Source organism: Anomalospiza imberbis, chromosome 14 (assembly GCF_031753505.1).
Source record: "Anomalospiza imberbis isolate Cuckoo-Finch-1a 21T00152 chromosome 14, ASM3175350v1, whole genome shotgun sequence".
In the NCBI taxonomy this organism is placed as follows: Eukaryota; Metazoa; Chordata; class Aves; order Passeriformes; family Viduidae; genus Anomalospiza; species Anomalospiza imberbis.
Genome location: NC_089694.1, coordinates 15,094,451 through 15,113,448, shown reverse-complemented (window position 1 = coordinate 15,113,448; position 18,998 = coordinate 15,094,451). Strand labels below are relative to the sequence as shown.

At 50.9% G+C, this 18,998-nt stretch overlaps 1 protein-coding gene across 3 annotated transcripts; it reads left to right on the top strand.

Moving 5' to 3' along the window:
* Positions 1-252: 252 nt before the first annotated feature.
* HDAC8 (histone deacetylase 8) lies at positions 253-16,994 on the top strand. 3 transcript variants are annotated; one of them, XM_068205017.1, is made up of 11 exons: positions 260-432; positions 846-898; positions 2,215-2,345; positions 4,086-4,227; positions 7,075-7,187; positions 8,177-8,254; positions 8,645-8,753; positions 10,263-10,435; positions 12,060-12,154; positions 14,327-14,432; positions 16,471-16,994. In XM_068205017.1, exons 1-11 carry the CDS (start codon positions 349-351, stop codon positions 16,491-16,493), a joined length of 1,107 nt encoding a protein of 368 aa, XP_068061118.1. In that variant the 5' UTR covers positions 260-348; the 3' UTR covers positions 16,494-16,994. The 3 variants fall into 3 exon arrangements, with proteins under 3 accessions (XP_068061120.1, XP_068061118.1, XP_068061119.1); XM_068205018.1 differs by having other exon boundaries at positions 278-389; XM_068205019.1 differs by lacking the exons at positions 2,215-2,345; positions 4,086-4,227 and having other exon boundaries at positions 253-432.
* The last annotated feature ends 2,004 nt before the right edge of the window (positions 16,995-18,998 follow it).

Here is an 18,998-nt window from a genome sequence, read left to right as displayed (position 1 = left end):
CTCCCTGTGACCCGAGGCACCGGGAGGGAGCTGCCGGGGGTCCGGGCTCCCCCGGAGCTGCGGCTCCTTGAGCAGGGCAGGGCGGGCGCCGCGTGGGGGGCTGCGTGCAAGCCACAGGCCTTTAAAAATTACCTTCTTAGAGAATAACCACCACCCGAGCTGCGCGGGGGCCCCAATAAAAATGCCTCTAACAGCAGTTGGCTGCCTGTTCTTACGCGGCCGGGCTAGGGGAAGGGTAATGGCGGGGCGGGCCTACAGCTCCCGGCACGCCGCGGAGCCGGAACTGCCGCTCCCGGCGTGCCCCGACCAGCGGCGTTGCGGGTGCTGGTCCCGGCTGTGCCGGCCCCCATGGCGGCGGTGCCGCCGCCGGTCTACGTATACAGCCCGGAGTACGTGACCCTCTGCGACTCCCTCTGCAAAGTGCCCAAGCGGGTCAGCGCCGCGGCGGGGGCGAGGGGGCGCGGGGAGCACAGCGTGAGGCCCGGGCGCGGAGGCAGCCGGCGCCCGGCACGGCGGTAGGAAAGGAGGAAGCGGGGGAAACGGGCGGCCCCGGCGGGAGGAGTGTGGCGTTAGAGCGGGGATGGCTCGTCTGTGCGTTCGCATCGCCCCCGGCAGCGCGGGCTCGGACACTGCAGCGACGCTTCCCTTTCCCGGGAAGCCGTGCGCGGCTGTGCTTCTGCCCGGGACACCGGAGCGCCCTTTCACCCGGCACGGGCCCGAGAAGGGACGCGGGCAGGGAAGGTCGCTGCTGAGAGGAGTCTGAGTCACACCTCGTCTGCGAGTCCTTGGGCCCCTGGTTGCTGGCTTTGTGTCTCCTGCTCTCACAGTCTTATTCTTTTCTTTAGGCCAGCATGGTGCATTCACTGATTGAAGCGTATTGCTTGCTTGACCAGATGAAGTAAGTGCTCCCGTTTTCTGTGAAGGGATGTTTTATTCTCCGCTAAGATTTGGAAGGAGCTGAGTTTTAGGTTTCACACTGTCCCTGCTGGTGGCGTGATTATAGGAGCCCCCACAGTGCGTATTTCCAGGATTAAAGGAAAATGCTTGTTTTGCTACATGGCCACGATTACAGCAATTGTGGCAGGTGTAATTCATGGTTACCCTCCTGGACTGGTGGAGCACGTATAGCCTTGTGCCTTCTCTACAGTGTATCACCCCCATGCTTGAGACTCTGAGCAGGGTGGCAGCCTTGCTGCTGCTCCAGATCCACTGATCAGTCAGTGCTGATGCTGAGAGGGACAGTATTGTTTTGGTGCGTTGTCATTTATCTGGGAGACTTTTGTGAGTTCTGCATGCTGTTGAGGAGAGAGGACTGGATGAGATCTGGGGCAGAAAAGTGAGGTACCTCCCACCTCATTCGGCTCTTGACACTAGGGCATATGAAGGGAAAAATAAGAAAGGCGTAGCTTAGCCCCTCTTGTGAAGCAGCTCATAAAATCTTAGAAAAGGTGTGCTCCAGTTCAGCACAGCCAGAAGGTTTTTTTGGGACTTATTTTTTAAACAATTTTTTTTTCTGGCAGAATGTGCTTGGGAAATGACTGCAGGTATCGTTATGGAGCAGACCTGAAGGACTGTTTGCCCTCGCATGGGGTGGGAAGCATCGAGGCCAGCCTGGAGCTGGGAGCTTCCTCTGTTCTTCCTGTAGCAACGGAGCTGTGCTGCACTGCCTGTCCATGCTCCCACTGTCCAAGTTTTGGGGAAGGTTCAGTGTGTTGCAGGATTTGTTTAGGCACACTGCAGAGCACCCAGACCCAGGAGGGTGCTGTGCAAGTTGCTTGGAACAGTGACAGTCTCTGCTTTGGTGCAGGTCACAGCATGTGAGGGGCACTGCACAGCTCCTGGTCCAGGCTGAAGTCCTGCCACAGCGCTGTGCTGGGCCTGGGCATTTCCCTCTGTTAGTTCCTCTGTGTTTAACCTGAATGTTGGATATGCTGGGGAATGCACAAACTGAGAGAATGTGCAGAACAGGGAAGAAAACTTGAAGCAAAGAGAGAAGGTTAATGCAGGCAGCACCTGCAGGTGTTCTTCACTGGGGTGGGCTCAGCTGGGTGTCTTTCTCACTTGAGTGACAGTCCAGTGCAAGAGGAAGTTTTGTTTGCTTTTACAACAGTAACAGCTAAAAGAAGGCTCTTAGGGTAAAGGCTAAAGCTGGACATTCCAGCTGAGCCCTGGATCCTCTTGCCCTGATATGCTCCCTTCTTCCTCTCTGCCTAGGATAGTCAAGCCAAAAGTGGCTTCCATGGAGGAAATGGCAAGTTTCCACACAGATGCTTACCTGCAGCACCTGCAGAAGGTCAGCGAGGAGGGGGATGATGACCACCCGGAGTCTGTGGAGTATGGACTGGGTAAGGCCGTGCATCTTCAGCAAGAGATTAGTTGAGTGCCAGGGCTAGGATGCTTTTTGCAGGAGCTGCAGTTAGAGGGGTGAGCTCAGGGGGATGCTGGGCTTAGTTTTGGAAGGCAACACTCTTTGATGGGGTGTTGCTGAACCCCAGCAGTCATTTGACAGGCTGACACTTTCCCTGATGCCAGCTGAGAGTAGAGCTAGCCTCCATTTGCTGCTCTGTGCAGCTTGGCCTTTCTCTTGCCAACTGGGGCTGGTGCCCTTTTGCTGCTGCTCTGAGGCTCTGGAATGGGATGGAAGACCCTGATACTGCTCTCGGGCTGGAGCTGGGACTGGCTGCTGCAAATCTGCTGTGGGGAGGGCATGTGTGAGCAGTGGCCTGGAGCTGTAGTGACCAGAGCAGCTGCTGTGAGTACCTCCAGTGGCCTGGAGCTGTAGTGACCAGAGCAGCTGCTGTCAGATACCTCAGGTGGCCTGGAGCTGTAGTGACCAGAGCAGCTGCTGTCAGATACCTCAGGCGGCCTGGAGCTGTAGTGACCAGAGCAGCTGCAGAGCAGTCTGGTGACTTATGTCTGGAGCAGAGGGCTCTGGCCCTCCTGGACCTAAGACAGCTTGAGCAGTGCAGCAGGTAAAGCAGGTGAGATGGCTATGGGCACTGTCTTGGTATCAGGAATGGGAGGAGTGACCCAGAACTGAGGCAGAGGTGCAGATTCTGTGCCGATCTCATGAGTGTGCCTTAGACTTTACATTCTTGAAGCTGCTCTGTCTACAGGAAGACGAGCAGCCCTGGTATCATACTTGGTGGGTAACTGCTGCAGAGAGGCTGTGGTAGGACTAAGTGAAGATTGTATTATAGACAGAGACCTACAGCTTATCTAGGCTTGACTAGTTTGTGGATGTCCGTTTTTAGGGAAGAGGTATGTCAGTGACCATGTCAGGGCTTTTCTGGTTAGGTAGCCAGAGACTTGAAAGTGGTTTTTTTGTGAGATTGGTGTGAGGAACTGGTTCAGCAACCCAGGCACACAACTCAGAAGTTGGTTCAGGACACATTTTTAAATGAACTGAGTGCAAGAAAAACATTTGTATTGTTGCTTTTTGTGGTGGGTTGATTTTTGTGGTGTGGGTGGGGTTTTTTTGCCAGGTGCCCACCAAGATACGTTCTCTCTCCCCCTCAATAGGGTGGGGGAGAAAATACAGTGGAAAAGATCATGTTGAGATAATAACAGGGAGATGACTCTCCAGTTACTGTCACCAGCAAAAGCGACTCTACATGGGGAAATTAATTCAATTTATTGCCAATTAATAATGGAGTAGGATAGTGAGAATTCAAAATAAAACTGAAATCACCATCCCCCTCATTTGCCTTTCTTCCTAGACTCAGCTTCACTCACAGCTTTTCTACTTTTCCCCTCAAGCAGTCTAAGGGGACAAGGAATGGGGGTTGTGGTCAGTTCACACCTCTCTGCTGCTCCTTCCTCCTCACTCTTGCCCCGTGTGTGTGTGTGGGGTCCCTCCCACAGGACACTCTCTTCGATGAACTTTTCCAATGCAGGTCTTTCCTGTGGGTAGCGGTTTTTCAAGAACTGCTCTAGTATAGGTCCTCCATGGGATCAGTTCTTCAGGAACAGGCTGCTCCAGCCCGGGTCAGTGTTGAAGACTCAAACAAAAGGAATGTGCTTCCCCTGGAGGAAAAGGCCTGTTGTGTCTGATGTGCAACTCTTACGTGGACTCTTACCTGCAGGTTACGACTGTCCAGCCACTGAAGGGATCTTTGAGTATGCAGCGGCTGTGGGAGGAGCCACCATCACTGCAGCCCAGTGCCTGCTGGATGGCAAGTGCAAAGTAGCAATTAACTGGCCTGGAGGGTGGCATCATGCAAAGAAGTAAGAAAATAATCTCCTCCCTTGTGTTTTCACATCTGGTGTCTGAACTCTGCTTCCTAGCTCCCAGCTTCCCTGAGAACCCTCAGGGTGCAATGCTCCAGCTGGAAGAGAAAGCAAAGTGTGAGAGAAGGCAAGAGATAGAGAGGAAAGAATCAGAGGGCAGGGCAGAGGCCTGAGAGGAGGCAGGTCACTGCCCAGTGCTGGTGCTGTCACTGTCATGTGCTGCAGAGCAGGTCTGGGGCAGGTGTACTCACACATGTCCTCTGATTCCTTGATACATCATTCTCTCAGGAAGCTGAAGTGAGAATCTATTTTGTGGGGTCCATGAAGAAGCACAGTGGAGAGACAAACAGTTGATGTCACTGCCAGTTTGGAATACATTGGGAATGTCCATATTGTTTTGTGTGGCTTTTTGGGTTTTCTGATAAGAGGTTTGAAACAGTGCAGGACTGACCTTGGGTTTCCCTGTGCTCCTTGGGGGGCTGGTTTCCTGTGAGCTCTAACATCAGTAATGATCTTCCAGCACAACAGGAGAGGAAGTAAAAATTCTGTCCCTGAATCCTGTGGTTCTGTAGTGGTAAAATAATTTGTTTCTGTCCCATTTTCCATGGAAGTATGTTTTATTTAACTTATCCTCCCCATCTCCCAAAACATGAGGCCTCTTTGCAGTGTAGACAAGACACCACCCTTCTTTGTCCACACCAGATGGTGTTTGCAGTGCTATTCTGTGTCCTTGGGGAGCCTCAGGAGTTCTCATGGGCCCTGTGTCTTATCCTGGCAGTTTGTACACACATTTGCAGATACCTTGCTCCATTGACTTTTCTGACCTGGCAGAGGAAGTCTGGAGGTCTAACAGTGGTGTGTGAGTGCCAGCAATACCACTGTCTCAGCTTGTTTCCTGGTGGGCACTTGGCTGAAAATGGTTTCAGCTGCAGCTTGCTGTGAAAGGAGACTTGCACTTGGCAGACCCGAGCTCTCGCTCTGTGCAGAACTGATGGCTTTTGGGAAATCTGTTATATTCTGTCTGGATTGAATGGCTTAAAAAATGCCTCTAATGAAAAAATGTCTTAGCAGTGTTGCTGCTGCTGAGCTATTAGCTGTGTTCTGGGAAGCAAAGAGTCTGTTTAAAAAATATGCATTTAATACTCACTGATCCCAAAGGAGTCTTCCCAGTCACCCCAGTAAGCTGGTGTGTGATGCTTCAGGGTAGTTGCCAGCCCAATGTGAAGGTCCAGCCAGACTGACTCCAAACTGCAGGTGCTTGATTCTAGGACCTGTGTCCTAGCAAAATACATTCCTTTTGTCAAAAAATACTGCTGTCTGGTGGTGTAGTTGCTTTCCAGGGTCCTAAAGGTAGGAATGACCTGGGGCTTTGGAAACCCTTGGTTCAGAGGATGCCTTTGGGGTTGAGGGTAAGATGCTGAGTAAGTGTCTTTTCTCAAGCTAGCCTCACCCTCCTTTCTGGCAGTGACACTCAGAGCTTTGCTGGGTGCATTTAAGGCAGCATGGGGGAATCCCAAGTGCTGGTCCTGTGCTGCAGCTCCAACACTGCTGTGCTTTTGACTGAACTGGTGTCCTGCTCTGCTTGGCCTTGAGTTTCAGAGATGTGTATTACAGCATGGAGAGAGTGCCCAAGACATGCTTCCTTGTGGGCTGTGAGGGAGGGGAGAAGTGCATAATCACAGTTGAGTCAGATTTTCAGGATACCTGTTAACACCTCCATTTTCAGCATTACTGTACATGAACAGTCACTGGGAAACACTGTGCTCCATGGCACTTGCAGAGTGAAAGCAAGTGTGGTTCTGCCGCTCCCGGCTTGCTCCTCACCATTCCCAGCTGTTGCTGAGCAGGAAACGTCAGGGAGAATGAGCTGAGTGCTGTGACTGGAAGTCAAGAGGAATTTCCCAGAGGTGCATCTTGTATCCTGATATAATTTGTGGAAAAGGGATTTGGGTACTCCTGTTGCCAAGTGTAAAGCTTGGCTTTAAACTAGCTATCCAGGGCAGATTTAAGAATGCATATGGACTGGGGCTAAGTGGTGATGGGGACTTGACTTTGGAGTGAGGCTGGAGTAGGGGTCAAGAAACTTTCTTGTTCCTTTGATGCCAGCAAGCGAGCTGCCCCTGATGAATGTCAGCAATAAATGTTTACATGGTACACCTGACCTCTTTAGCTGCTGGGACTCTCTCCTGGCTGAGCCCAGGAGCTGTATCATGAGGGACTGCATGTGGGACATCCCATTTGCATTTTCCTGGGAAGAGAAAGGAAAAGTTAGCAAGAGGCTTAACCTTCATAGCCTGAGACTTTAAAACAGCAGGAGAATCCTGCGACTGGCTTGGGCCTGCCTTTCACTGCCAGGACCTTCCCAGGAGTTGTGACCCAGACAGCAGGGATAGAATGGCTGCTTGTCTATGCCTGTCCAGCACTCACAGGAAAATGGCCAAGGGGACTGTCCTCTTGCCTCAGAGAGAGTGGGTTTGAGTCAAATGGCTCTAAACTTCTTTAAAATGTCTCAGGTGCAGAAAGCTAACATTTTATTTGTTCAACAGTACAATGGTCAGAGGTACCCTCCTCAGACCAGGTCTCTCTGTAGCAGAGCTGACTGATGCTTACCCAGCTGCCAGAAAGCCCAGAGTTGAGAAGCAGTTGGCACAAGCAGTCCTGTTCTCTGTGCTTCCCAGCCATGCTTTGAACTGTTCCTGACCTGTCTCCTGGTCACTGCTGGGCTGAGTTTTCATACTCCTCTGTGCCCCTGTGAGGTGGACACTTGCAAAGTCCAAGTGAGAATGCTGAGATCAGTGGTGATTGCATTGGCAATATTCAATGTCACGGACATTGTTTTCACAGGGATGAAGCTTCTGGTTTCTGTTACCTGAATGACGCTGTCTTGGGGATCCTGCGACTGCGCCAGAAATTTGACCGTGTCCTTTACATCGATTTGGATTTGCATCATGGGGATGGTAAGGCCCAGCAAAGGCTGCAAATGGCACAGCTGCACAGACTCAGGGGGGAATGGGAGAAGGCAAGGCCTGTCTGCACAGCAGGGGTTTACTTGCTGCAACAGCCGTGGCTTCGGCTCCTTTCGGTGCAGTTGAGTTCCCTCAACCCGTTCATGCCTTGTCCTGCTTTACAGACTTGCCCTATGCTGCTCCTCAGACCTCTCTTGCGGGTCTGGGCAGAAGTCTTGTACCTAAAGCAACAGATAATGTGTCCGAGTCTCCCATCCTGGCAGAGCAGTGGCTGACAGGGTTTCATTGTTTAAGGGTCCATTGCAAGAGGGAAGCAGCCAGCAGTAAATGGTGCTTTTAAAAGAAGGCTTGATGCTATAAATCTAAGAGCCAGAGCTGGCCTTGCCGAAACTGCTCCCTCCTTCAGGGGCATTATTTCTACGCCATTTAACATTTCCTGCTCTTCTAAATTTTATGATGTGTTTCATTTTGTTCCGTTTTCTCCCTGCATTTGGTTTCTGCTACGTTTCCTATTACTTCTTTTTTCCTTCTCCATGCCCACTATCTTAATAGTGTCTTTAAGGAAAAGGCATGTTGAACCACAGCAGCATTGAAAAAAAGCAAGAGAGCCCAGTAGCACTGGTTCTAATCAGAACCACGCTCTGGCCAAGGCAGCCCTGCTCAGATCCCTCTCCCAGCTTTGCAGGCCTAGCAGAGCAGGCAAGTGCTGCTGCCATGGGTAGTGATGTGAGATACTGAGATCCATTCAGTACTGATTAGCATGAGATCTGCCAGATTCATAGCACTTGTGATCTTTGCTGCAGTTGAGCTCCAGTTTCTGTGGATTGGGAATGTATTTATTGAGTCACATCTGCATTTCTGCTTTGCTTATGCTGCTCCTTCTCTGCTTGCTGCCCTGTGTGTATCGAGCAACTCTGTGTGTTCAGACTCTATCATTTATATAAATGATGCTTGAAAGTTTTTTTTCACTTTCCTAATAGGAGTTGAGGATGCCTTTAGTTTCACCTCGAAAGTCATGACTGTTTCTCTGCACAAATTTTCACCAGGATTTTTCCCAGGCAAGTTGAACTTGTGAGGTTTGTGATCATTTGGTTCACATGTCACTGGTGAGGCCTCTGTAAAGGCAAGTCCCATCCGTGCTGCCCAGCCAACGTGTCTTGCTGCCTCTTCTCTTGACCCACGAGAAGGAAAGAGGGAGAGCTACATGTTTGGCATTTTCCCCTTTCTGGTTGTAGCTGAGCTCTAGGCAGAGCCCCTTTGATGCTGCATGGCAGAATTGGGTGAAGGATAGAACTGGGTCACTCCACCTCACCTTTCTTGGTGGTGGCAAGTGGACTTCTCCATAAGCATGCCGAACATCCTGGCTCTCGTCTTGCCTTTGAGACACCCCACATGTCTCTTGCTGCTGCTCTGCTTTCCCTTCTAATTGGGGTGTTTCTGTTGTGCAGGCACTGGTGATGTGACAGATGTTGGCCTGGGAAAAGGTCGCTATTACAGCGTGAATGTGCCCATTCAAGATGGTATTCAGGATGAAAAATATTACCAGATCTGTGAATCGTAAGCCCTCTTGCTCTGATACAGCTGACTTGGATGGGATTTTAGAGATTAAGATACTACACAGCTTAGTATTTTTAATTACAGTCCTTTCTTAAGGCTTGTCCCGTCCCCTGTTGCAGCCTTTGATTACAATGAACATGGACTGTAAGTTCTCAGAGGTCTTGTCTGAATCCTTAGGCAAACTGAATGTACAGAGACATTGTGGGTGGCTGGAGGGGTCTCTGCTTCAGGTGAGCCTGTCTCCTAGATACCTCCACAGGTGTCTATCTACCGAGACTGAGAAGCGACAAGTATTTTTTAGCTGCGGACTTAGGGCTAGATGGTTTTTCTTCAAGTAAGTGTTCTGAATTCTGACTGTGGGACATATGCTTGGGGCTTAGCTAAAAGCATTTTCCTAGCACCTTCTGTCTGTGCTGGAAGAATGAAAGGCTGAATATCTGACAGTGACAGAGCTGCCTCCAGGCAGAGCCCTCTGACCCTCATCTGATGGTGGACCTTACAAGCTGTCAGAACTGGGCTGTGGGGCTTGTTCTTTTCCAGGGGAGAGGAGTCTCAGTGCAGGGTTCAGGATGTGGTAGCACATCCACTTCTAACACTTGAGGGCTGAAACCTCTCTAAACTTGTAGGCCAGCAGGGCAGTCATGCAGGGGCCATGCCTCCTGCTGGCTTACTGGTGCTTGCCATTGCTGGGGCAGAGCAGCCCTCTTTGTGCTGGAGGACATGCTTTCAAAAGGCAGCTCTAGGGGCTGAGACAGGTCAGGAACACACTCAGGAGGAGCCTGCTGCTTGCATTCACAGCTGAAGGACATCATAAACCTACCATAGATTTCAAGCTGTGTATAGCTAAAGCTTCTGCAAAGAGACTTAGAGATCTCTTTGAGTTCTGTCCAGGCTGGGAGGCAGTCACAGGCATGACTGTGGATGTCTCATCCAGCTGTTGTTTGAGGGTAATTGCCTGTACTTCCCAAAACCATGATGGACTTGAAGCATGAAGCTCTGTCCAATGCTGGTTTTTGCAGGCTGACTACACCCTGCACAGAGCTTTTCCTCATAGTTTTGCCTCAAGAGCCATATAGGAGAGAGGAGAGTAAGACCCTAGCCAGAGTCTTCCTCTGTTTCTCCTGTCCTCTGCTGGCCTGTCCTGGTGAGAGATGTCTGAGAGTTCAGGATTGTTGTTTTTCCAGACCCTGACTTCCACCATGACTTTCACAGGGCAAAAAAACCCGTGGATTGTCGTGCAGCCAAAAAGCAGACAGTGTAAACGTGGAGTTTGATGCCACCACTAAACTGGTGAGGACTAGATCCCCCTCTGCCATGTTATCAGTGGTGCTTTTGTGTTCATCAGCCTTTTGCTAAGTGCTCTGAGAGCTAAAATTGCTGTGGAGATAGAAGGCTAACTGGGAACAGAGGTAGTGTAACTGCTCTGAGTTGGGTGGAAGCAGAGAATGCAGAAACCCTGAGAGGCGTTGGTGGATCTGGCAGTAACTGCACTGCTCCTCTTCTCCCCAGAGTGCTGAAGGAGGTGTATGCTGCCTTCAACCCCGATGCAGTTGTGCTGCAGCTGGGGGCGGACACCATTGCTGGAGACCCCATGTGCTCTTTCAACATGACCCCCGAGGGAGTGGGGAAGTGCCTCAAGTATGTCCTGCAGTGGCAGCTAGCAACTCTTGTCCTGGGAGGAGGTGAGTGCATCCTGCTGTTCTCAGAGAAACATGTTTGTCCTCTTGTGACCCTGCCTCGAGTGCGTGCCTGCCCTTGGGCTCAGGACTGGTGAGGGTTTAGCAGGATGACTGCTGGGCAGTGTCAGGAGGACACACTGTGGCACAGTACTGTTTTCTATCACCTGAAATCCTTGATACTGACAGGTGCAAGTCTCAATACTGACTCAGATCTTGAGTTAAAAGCTGCATGGCTCCTCTGGAGAAGAGGAGAGGCCAACAAACTGACCCTGACTTCTCAGTGACACCTCTGATTTCCATCTCTGCTGATCAGCCCTTCAGTGCTTCTCTTTAAAAGTGAGCACTATGTTCCCAAACCTACCTTGGGCACCTGGTGATGAATGGTTTCATTAAGATTCAAGCAGGGGCTTGGGACGAGGCCTGGCTGCCTGCAGGGTGCAGCAGGGCTCTGATACCCAGTGAAAGCTAAGCTGGATTTATCTGTGTTGTGCTGCCTAACCAGCTGCTTGTCCAATGGGGAGAGCACAGGACAGATGTTAACAGGGCATTTCAGAGCAACAAAAGCCACTGTGTGCCAGGGAAAGCCCCTGAGCTCCATGACTGGAGCCGGATCAGCTCTAAATGTTGTCCTTTTTAGGTGGGGGAAATCATGTATAGCATATTAAGGCTAAAATCTGATTTGCCTGATGCCCTTTGTTTTGGAAGTGTTATGAGTGTTCAGTCCTGCTGTGGCTTGTCTGTGAGTGTGCTGGAGGTGTCACCTTTCAAACAAAACCCACAGCTTCTGTTAAAAAATGAGGATCAACTATGTGTCACTTGTGAAAATAGCAAAGGAGTTTCCCACCACTGCAGTAGGTGGAAGCATTTAATGTGAAAACTGGGGAAGAAGTGAAAAAAAAGCAGGGAAAAAAAAACCCACTGCAAACAGAAGGGAATATTGGAAAATATGGTCTGTCTTGTCGAAGTGCTTATCTCCCTTTACTTTTCTAGTCATCTATTCTGGAAAAAAACTTTCGTGAGTGTCTTGCAGGATTGCTTTCAGCTAAGGTTTCTCCTTGTGGGCTCATATTCCTTTACCATGTAGGTAACCATTTGCTACTCCCTGTGAAATCTCATTTCCATGTAAAGCAGTTGCAAGTTGTAGTGATGAGTTTCACATTTGTCCTCTCAAACATGACAGTGCTGAAGAGCTCAGCAGCGTATGGCTGGGCATGTGTATTTTGCTTTATAGGTCAAAGGCTGGTATTAAAAAGCAGGAAGCCCCCATTTCTGCTGCAGCCTGCTACTTGAGAATGGCTCTCCTTGCTGCAAGGAGAGAGTTCAGCGCATGGGGCTGGGAGCTCATCCTGGGTCTGAGATGGTGGCTGGAGGACCGGCCTCTGCCACACTGGATGTAACTGGGGTTCAGTTTGAGCGGTCTGCTCATGCATACACTCTCATTCAGACTTGGCCTTGAATAGCAGGTGCAAGAGGCAGATTTTGGGCATGGCTTGAGTGGATGAAATAAGCTGAACTCATGTAACATGCACACAGTGGATTCATGATTTGTTCCTTCCACCTAAATCTCTTTTTCTCTTTTCCCTTTCCCCACTCTTCCTCCTCAAATCCTAATTCTTGCTGGAAACAGGAGGTTACAACCTTGCCAACACCGCTCGCTGCTGGACATACTTGACTGGGGTCATCCTTGGGAGAACACTGTCCTCTGAGATCCCTGATCATGAGGTAATGCTTTGAAAAACCCTCCCTTCTCCTTGCAGAAGAGCCAATTGTTCTGCCTAATCCACACAGCATCCTTGCCGCTCAGTCCTGTTTTGTGAAGACACTTAATGTAACAATGCTGCCCAAACCTAGCAGTATGGTGAGTGCTCATGCCCAAAAACAGAGGCTGTCTGCAGCTTTCTCTGAGGGGTTTCATGTGCCAATTAACTCCAGTCTCAGATAGTTACAGAGAGGATGGGGAAAAGGATTCTTTGGTTTGCTCAAAGGCACATCTTTAGGATGTGCCTTTTGCCTTCTCAAGGCTTTAATTTTTTTTTTCAGCTGAAGTTTGAGTGACCACAGTGCCTGTTGCTCTGCTTTCCTCTTCCTCCCCCTGAGGGTTCTGTCTGGTGGCCAGCAGCATCCGGTAAAAAGTAGCCAGGGCCCAGCACACTCCAATAAGTTGCTCCTCTCTGGAGTTGACACAGAACTCACCTTGAATATATTCTGTCACTCTATCAGGGTCCTGTAGTTGTACAGGGATGAACTTCCAAACCATTGGAGCAGAGAATTTCCCCAGAAACTGGCCCATTTTCTCCCACATTCTATGCCACTCATGACTAACCACCCTTGGGGCAGATCTCTGAATGACCTTCCTAGAAATCTCTGTCCTGACTTTAAACATTGTGTGGACTCCACTGACTCTAAACATGTTTTCAGCTGTACTGAGGAGACACACATAAGAGACATAGCAACCATAGCAACAAGAGCATGCTTTCTGTAACATCCAAAGGGAATTCAAAATTCTAGAAAGCTGTTGTATCAAGCCTGAAGGAGGAAGAGGGGGTGACAAGCTGGGGAAAATCATCCTCTCTTGTTTCCCCCTCAGGCTGAATACTATTATAAATAGACTACCAAAGGTAGTGCCTGAGGTAAGGGTAGGAGAGGAACACTGAATACACATCCCAAATGACCCTCATTGCCCTTGTTATCATTTCATAAACTGATATCACACACTACAGCAGCAAAGCAATCCTGATCCCTCTCCTTGCTCTGAAAAATATCATCACAAGGAACACAAATACACTCACACATATGTACCACACCCACATGAACAGACCAAGCAGCATTGTGACCAGTGGTTCTGTGCCTAATATGAACAAATGCTTAGAATCAAATTTGTTTCCAACCCACTCTGGGCAGATCTGTTGTTATCTCAACACTTTGTGCCCCATACTGGGCACCAGTTAAGGTTGTCTTAGGAATGGTATGTTCCAATTTAGTGCTCCTGCTAAGACCATTGTTCCCCCTACCCTCTCCAATTGGAGGCACAAAGGGTAAAGATCATAGTTGAAATAAGAACAATTTACTGAACAGTAACAGCAATAATACTAATGCCAGAGGGAACAAGAAAACAAAAAATTCACACAGAAACACCCCTGCCCCCCTGACAATAGACAAAACTGCATAGCTCCCTCTGCCATATTATTTCAGCTGGAAGGAATCCCTTCTGTCTAGAAGACAGTCCCTTTCCCCTGCCCTCAGCAATGATGAGAGGTGGTGTAGAATAACCTCCGTGTCCTGGCCATGCCTCCTCCTCCCAGCTACTGCAAAAACTGACCCTGTCTTGGCCAGAATCATGACACAATGGCTGTCAGTAACCTGTGATTCTGCATTAGCACGTCAACCCCATGTGCTGCAGATTTCCTGCGCTCTATCTGAGCGCTTAGCCAGGAGAGACACGGTTTCCTTGCAGCACACTGATTTTTCCTTTCCCAGGTGTTTCACAGTCATGTCAATGCAGTGTTCAGCAAGATGGGAGGTGAACGGTAGGATATGTGATTACAGCACTTGAAATTTAAGAATAAAAAAAATCCCATTTGCAGGTAACCATGTGTAAAATGAGTGTCAACAGCTTTCCCAAATAAAGCATTAGGATAGGCATTTGACTGCTTTTTGGTTGCCTCACTGGGCTCTGCTTCCCATCCCTTGAACTGGGAAGTGGTTGAAAACTCCAGGTGGACACAGACACTGCTGAAGTACCACCTTGATGTAGTGAAGCTACATGTGGCCCTTAGGTAGAGAAATGTTTTTTTTTTTTTTCCCTTTTTATGAACAGGTACCCATGGGGAGCCCTCCCTCTAGCCTCAGTCTTCAGAGACCTCTCTGTTGACTTTCCTCTCCTCCTCCCTGCAGTTCTTCACAGAGTACGGTCCTGATTACGTGCTGGAGATCACACCAAGCTGCAGACCAGACCGCAATGAGCCACAGAGAATTCAAGAAATTCTGAACTCTATCAAAGGTGCGTTGTCCAAGCCAACACTCCTGCTTCAGGCTTACAGGTTTTTTTATAGAGAGGGCTTCAGAAGAGCTCATTGGAGTCTTTCTCCCTGACTGGAAAGATGAACCACATTCACTTGGCTGCTCATTAGTGCACAGTGTCATTTGCCTCCCACATCCCTTGGGATTTTCAGGGTTGGTGGTACAGAATTATGGGGTCCTGTAGCAAAAGTTGCCATTGCCTTTGCTCTGGCTGGGCAGAGGAGCATGGGGCCTTATCCTTATTGGAATCATAGAACAGCCCAGATTCTAAGGGATTTCAAAGATCATCTGGTCCAAACTTTCGTGGGAAAGGGAGCATAGACAAGATTATCCAGCAACCTGTCCAGTAACATCCTGAAAACTTCTGACAGTGAGGCTGCTACCACATCCCTGGGGAGTTTCCTCCAGTGATTGATTGCTCTCACTGTATAAAAATCATACTTAAGGTGTAACCTCTCCTGGTTCAACTCATACTTGTTGTCCCTGTTGTCTCTGTTGTCCCTTGTCCTCTCCATGTGTCTCCTTGTGAAGAGAGAGCCTCTGTCCTCTGAAGCCTACAGAGCAGGCTTCAAGTACTAGATTACTGTAATGAGGTCCCTCCTAAGCCTTCTCTTCTGCAGGGAGAGTCTTTCCTAATTGGGCAGGTTCTCCAGCATCTGATCACCTTTGTGGTCCTCCTTTGGACCCTCTCTGCTCTGTCCATGTCTTTTGTGATTTGTGGGGATCATAACTGGACACAGTACTTATTGTTTGTCAGATGCACCCAAATGAGATGATCCAGTTTCTCTTAGTAATGCTCCTACACATGCTGCACATGATATTTGCTTCACTGCTGCAGCAGCACACTGCTGGATCCCATTCAGCTTACTGCCTATCAGGACCCCCCCCATCCATTTCCACAAAGCTACTTCCCAGTCACACAGATCCCAGCCTGAACTGGCTACCTGCTATCTCAAGTGCAGGACCTTGCTTTTGTCCTTGTTAAACTTAAAACTGTTCTTTTTAGCCCAGTCTTCCAGCCTGTCCAGCTCTCTAAGATGGCTCTCTCTTCTGATGTGTTCACCTCAGCACCCAGTTTGGTGCTGTAGTTGTTTTCAATCTCATTATCAAGGTCATTTATGATGTTGAGCAATATGTATCAGTATCAGTCCCTGGGGGACCCCACTTGTGACAGGCTGCAAGACCATGTAAAAACCATCGATCCATAAAAACTACTGTGAGCTCCCTGTGAGCCAGCTCCCTCCCTTATCCCCTTTGTTGACCACCCATCCAGTCTCTGTCTTTCCAGTTGGTCCAGGAGGAGGCTGTGGGAAATAGCTCTCTGGAACTGGGACAAGTCTCCAGCAGGCAGGACTTGAAGCTCTTCAAGTCCAGGACAGGCAGCTGGGTGAGCTCTGCCAGCTCCAGCCAAACTCATGCAATGCTGTTACCCATCTGTCTTGTCCCTCTCTGCCAGAGGGGCTGGGAACAGCATGATGGGGCTTGGCAGCCCTTTTCTGTCTTTGTGTGTTGCAGTGTGCTGGTGTTGGAAGTAGGGTAGGAAGTGCAATGGCCATGGACATCTTTGCGTGTCCATTCCCAAGCACAGGTCAATCCTAGGGAGAGGACATCCCCTCCCTGGGGACATGTCCAAGAGGGTAGGAGGATCAGCATTACTCCAGAGCTGGAAGGAAGGGCTGTGCACTCCTGTCTGTGAATCCAGCCTGAAAGAAGGACGAGGCAGCAGGGAGTGAGCATGCACCTCTCAGATGCTGGTCCACGAATCCTGAAACAGCATTCAGCATAGTGAAAGCAGTGACAGGGTCCCCCTGTGGTAATTTCCAAAGCCTGGCTCGGACGAGGGCAGCAGCCTCTGCAAAGGGAGCAAGGGGTCAGCAGGAACTGAGATCTGTGCTGAAGCTGGAATTCCCATATCATGGTCTAGTCCATCAGGCGTGGGAGTGGCACCCCTTGCCAGATCACACCATCAGGCTAAAATATCAGTGGAAATACCACTTTTTTCTTCCTTTTATTTGCAGGGAATCTGAAGCACGTTGTTTAGCAGAAAAGGAAGGCTCAGGCAAGAGCATTTCCTGTGAGGAAGACAGCATATTTATGTGAACAACTGGTGGAATTTGTGGCTGCAGGGAAACTTTCGAAGAAAGTACTGTTGGTTGGTTATTTTTTTTCTCTTTAAAGAAGAAAAGCTGCTGCGTGCACAAGCACTGTGGCTCTCCCTAGGCAGGAGTGTGGGGCCCTTCAGCCACAGCCTTCCAGTGCTGGCAGAGCCTCCCTTGCTCCTTTCCCCTTCCTTTTTTAACACCACAGTTTGTTCTCACAACTGCTTTTAAATGTATTTTAAGAGAGGGGCTGCTCAGAGCTGTGAGCCCTCCCCAGCTGGAGCCCAGTGCTGTGTTACCTACCTGGCAGGGCCACAGCCTCAGAGCTGCCCACTCGGGAAGTAGAGCCTGAGGGCTACCCTGGTTGTGTCTCTTACCCACAGGAAGGCACAGCCATTGTGTTTTTAACTGGGAATTTTTTAAAAATAAAATACTTGAAATACTCCTTCAGCCCTTTCCTTTCTTCTTCCACCCACCCTGCCTTGCCAGTGCTCTTTTCCACAGCACACCCCTCCCCACTGCAGAGCTATTTGTGAGCTCCTGAAATCCTGCACAGAGGGACCACAGCCTGGAGAGCCTCTCAAGAATGTCAGTGGCGATGCAGGGCATTGTGGCAGCTCCTGTCCTGGGAGATCTTGCTCAGATCTTGTTTAGATGAACTTCCAGATGCTCTGGTGCCCCATGAGAACACAAGGTGTCTCAGCAAGGGAACAGGTATACAGGTATCTGGAACAGATCTCTCCCAGTGCCAGGAGCCATGGAGCCTGGCCTCTGCCACCCTTGTCCCCTTATTCTCTTGGCCCATGGACTTTTTATTGTGCTGGATTTTTTAAAGATGTCCAGTCACTGTAGGAAAGCATATTTCCTGTGGCTTTAATTAGATTATGCTGGAGGAAACAGCAAGACAAAGGGGTTCCCAGCCTGGCCTTGGCTTTGTTTTTTGCTCAGTTGTTTTTCACTGCTGATTGAAACAACAGGAAATCTGGTATGGGGATAGGTCAGCAGGATGTGCTCCCATGACTCCTGACCCCTTGCCTGCTTCCATGTACCCCTGGCACATGGTGTGGTGTGCTGTGGTGAGCCCAGTCTTGTGTGGTGACCGCTGGCAGGAGGCTGGTGCTGCCATTGCCCTAGCAAAGGATCCCAGTGCCTGGGGGAGATGTCAGGCTTTGGGACTGCCCATCCAGGGAAAAAGGTGAGGAATGAGAGAACAGAGAAGCTGGCCAGCTGCTGCCTCTGACCCACCTCAGGGCCCCATGTGCTCTGTCCCCACAGCAGGTACCCTGCCCTTTTGCGGCTGTGGGAGCTGTTTCAGGATCACAGCTGAGAAAATAAACAATAAGAAACCCCACAGGTGTCAAGGGTTGTGGCTTTTAGGTGAGGTGCCTCTTGTGTGGAAATCCCCACGTGCCCCGTCCAGAGTGGGATGCCCGTCTGACGCCCCCGTCAGGGGCGGGGGTCAGCCGGGGCGCCGCTCCAGCTCCCTCCCTGTCTGGGGACGTGGCTGGAGCCCACCCGCCGGGGCAGCCCGCGGCCCTCGGGGCGCTGCGGTGTCCTCGCAGACGCCGGAGATGAGCTGCTTACAGTGCCCTCCCCGCGGCACGAAGGAGCTGTCGCGGTGGCGATCCCGCGCTGCTACCCTTTCGGGGCCGAGGCGATGCCGGCCGTGGGGACGCCGCCTGCTCCCCGCGCCTGTGGCCCCCAGGGCCGGTCCCAACCTCCTTGTGCCTGCAGAAGTTCCACGTCCAGAACCGCGGCTCGGGGAGACGCTGGAGCCCCACGGAGCCCGGCTCGCCGCTCGCCTGGGGCTTGGGGCCGCGGGGCGCGGGGAGCCGCCCCCTCCAGGCCGCTGGCCCCGGCCTCATGGACTCGCAGCCGGCGGACAAGGTGCTCGGGTCGCTGGTGGTGGAGCTTGGCCTCTACAGGGCCGACGAGCTGCCGGAGCTCTGGCGCGGTCACGACGAGCTCGACTCCCCGCCGGACCTGCCGGCCGGCCGCTGAGGCTGGGGCGGGGGCTGCTGCCTCACCCGCGGTGCGCAGCGTCCCGGCTGCCCAGGCAGCGGCGCCGCGGGCGCAGGGAGCGCTCGGAGCGCGGCACGGGCGGGAGGAGCCGCGGCCGCGCTGCCGTCCCATCACGGGCGGGCCCGGCCGGCGAGGGCCGCAAGCTGCCGCGTAACAAAATCCGGCAGGATCGTCGTTCCGACGGCTGTGCCCCTTGTCCGTTCCGGCGAAGGACACTGTGTGAAGCAGCCCTTGATGGAAGGAGGGTGGGCGCTCCGCAGCTCCAGTGCATCTTCTCGGCTTATGGTTATCCCATCCTGTTGTTGAAAATTATACAACTTTCCTGGTAACTTCTCTAGTTTAAATTTCTAATTAATTGTTTTAATCAGTCATGAACAGTGTAGTTTTCCACCGTAGCCAAGCACTTAGCAAGGTTTGTCATAAAC

What these genes read in the sequence shown, in the direction of transcription:
- HDAC8 (XM_068205017.1), top strand. Translation starts at nt 349, where the DNA reads ATGGCGGCGGTGCCGCCGCCGGTCTACGTATACAGCCCGGAGTACGTG. An exon ending in TGCTTGCTTGACCAGATGAA is followed by an intron (nt 899 to 2,214) that starts GTAAGTGCTCCC and finishes CTCTCTGCCTAG; the next exon opens with GATAGTCAAGCCAAAAGTGG. An exon ending in GTCTGTGGAGTATGGACTGG is followed by an intron (nt 2,346 to 4,085) that starts GTAAGGCCGTGC and finishes TCTTACCTGCAG; the next exon opens with GTTACGACTGTCCAGCCACT.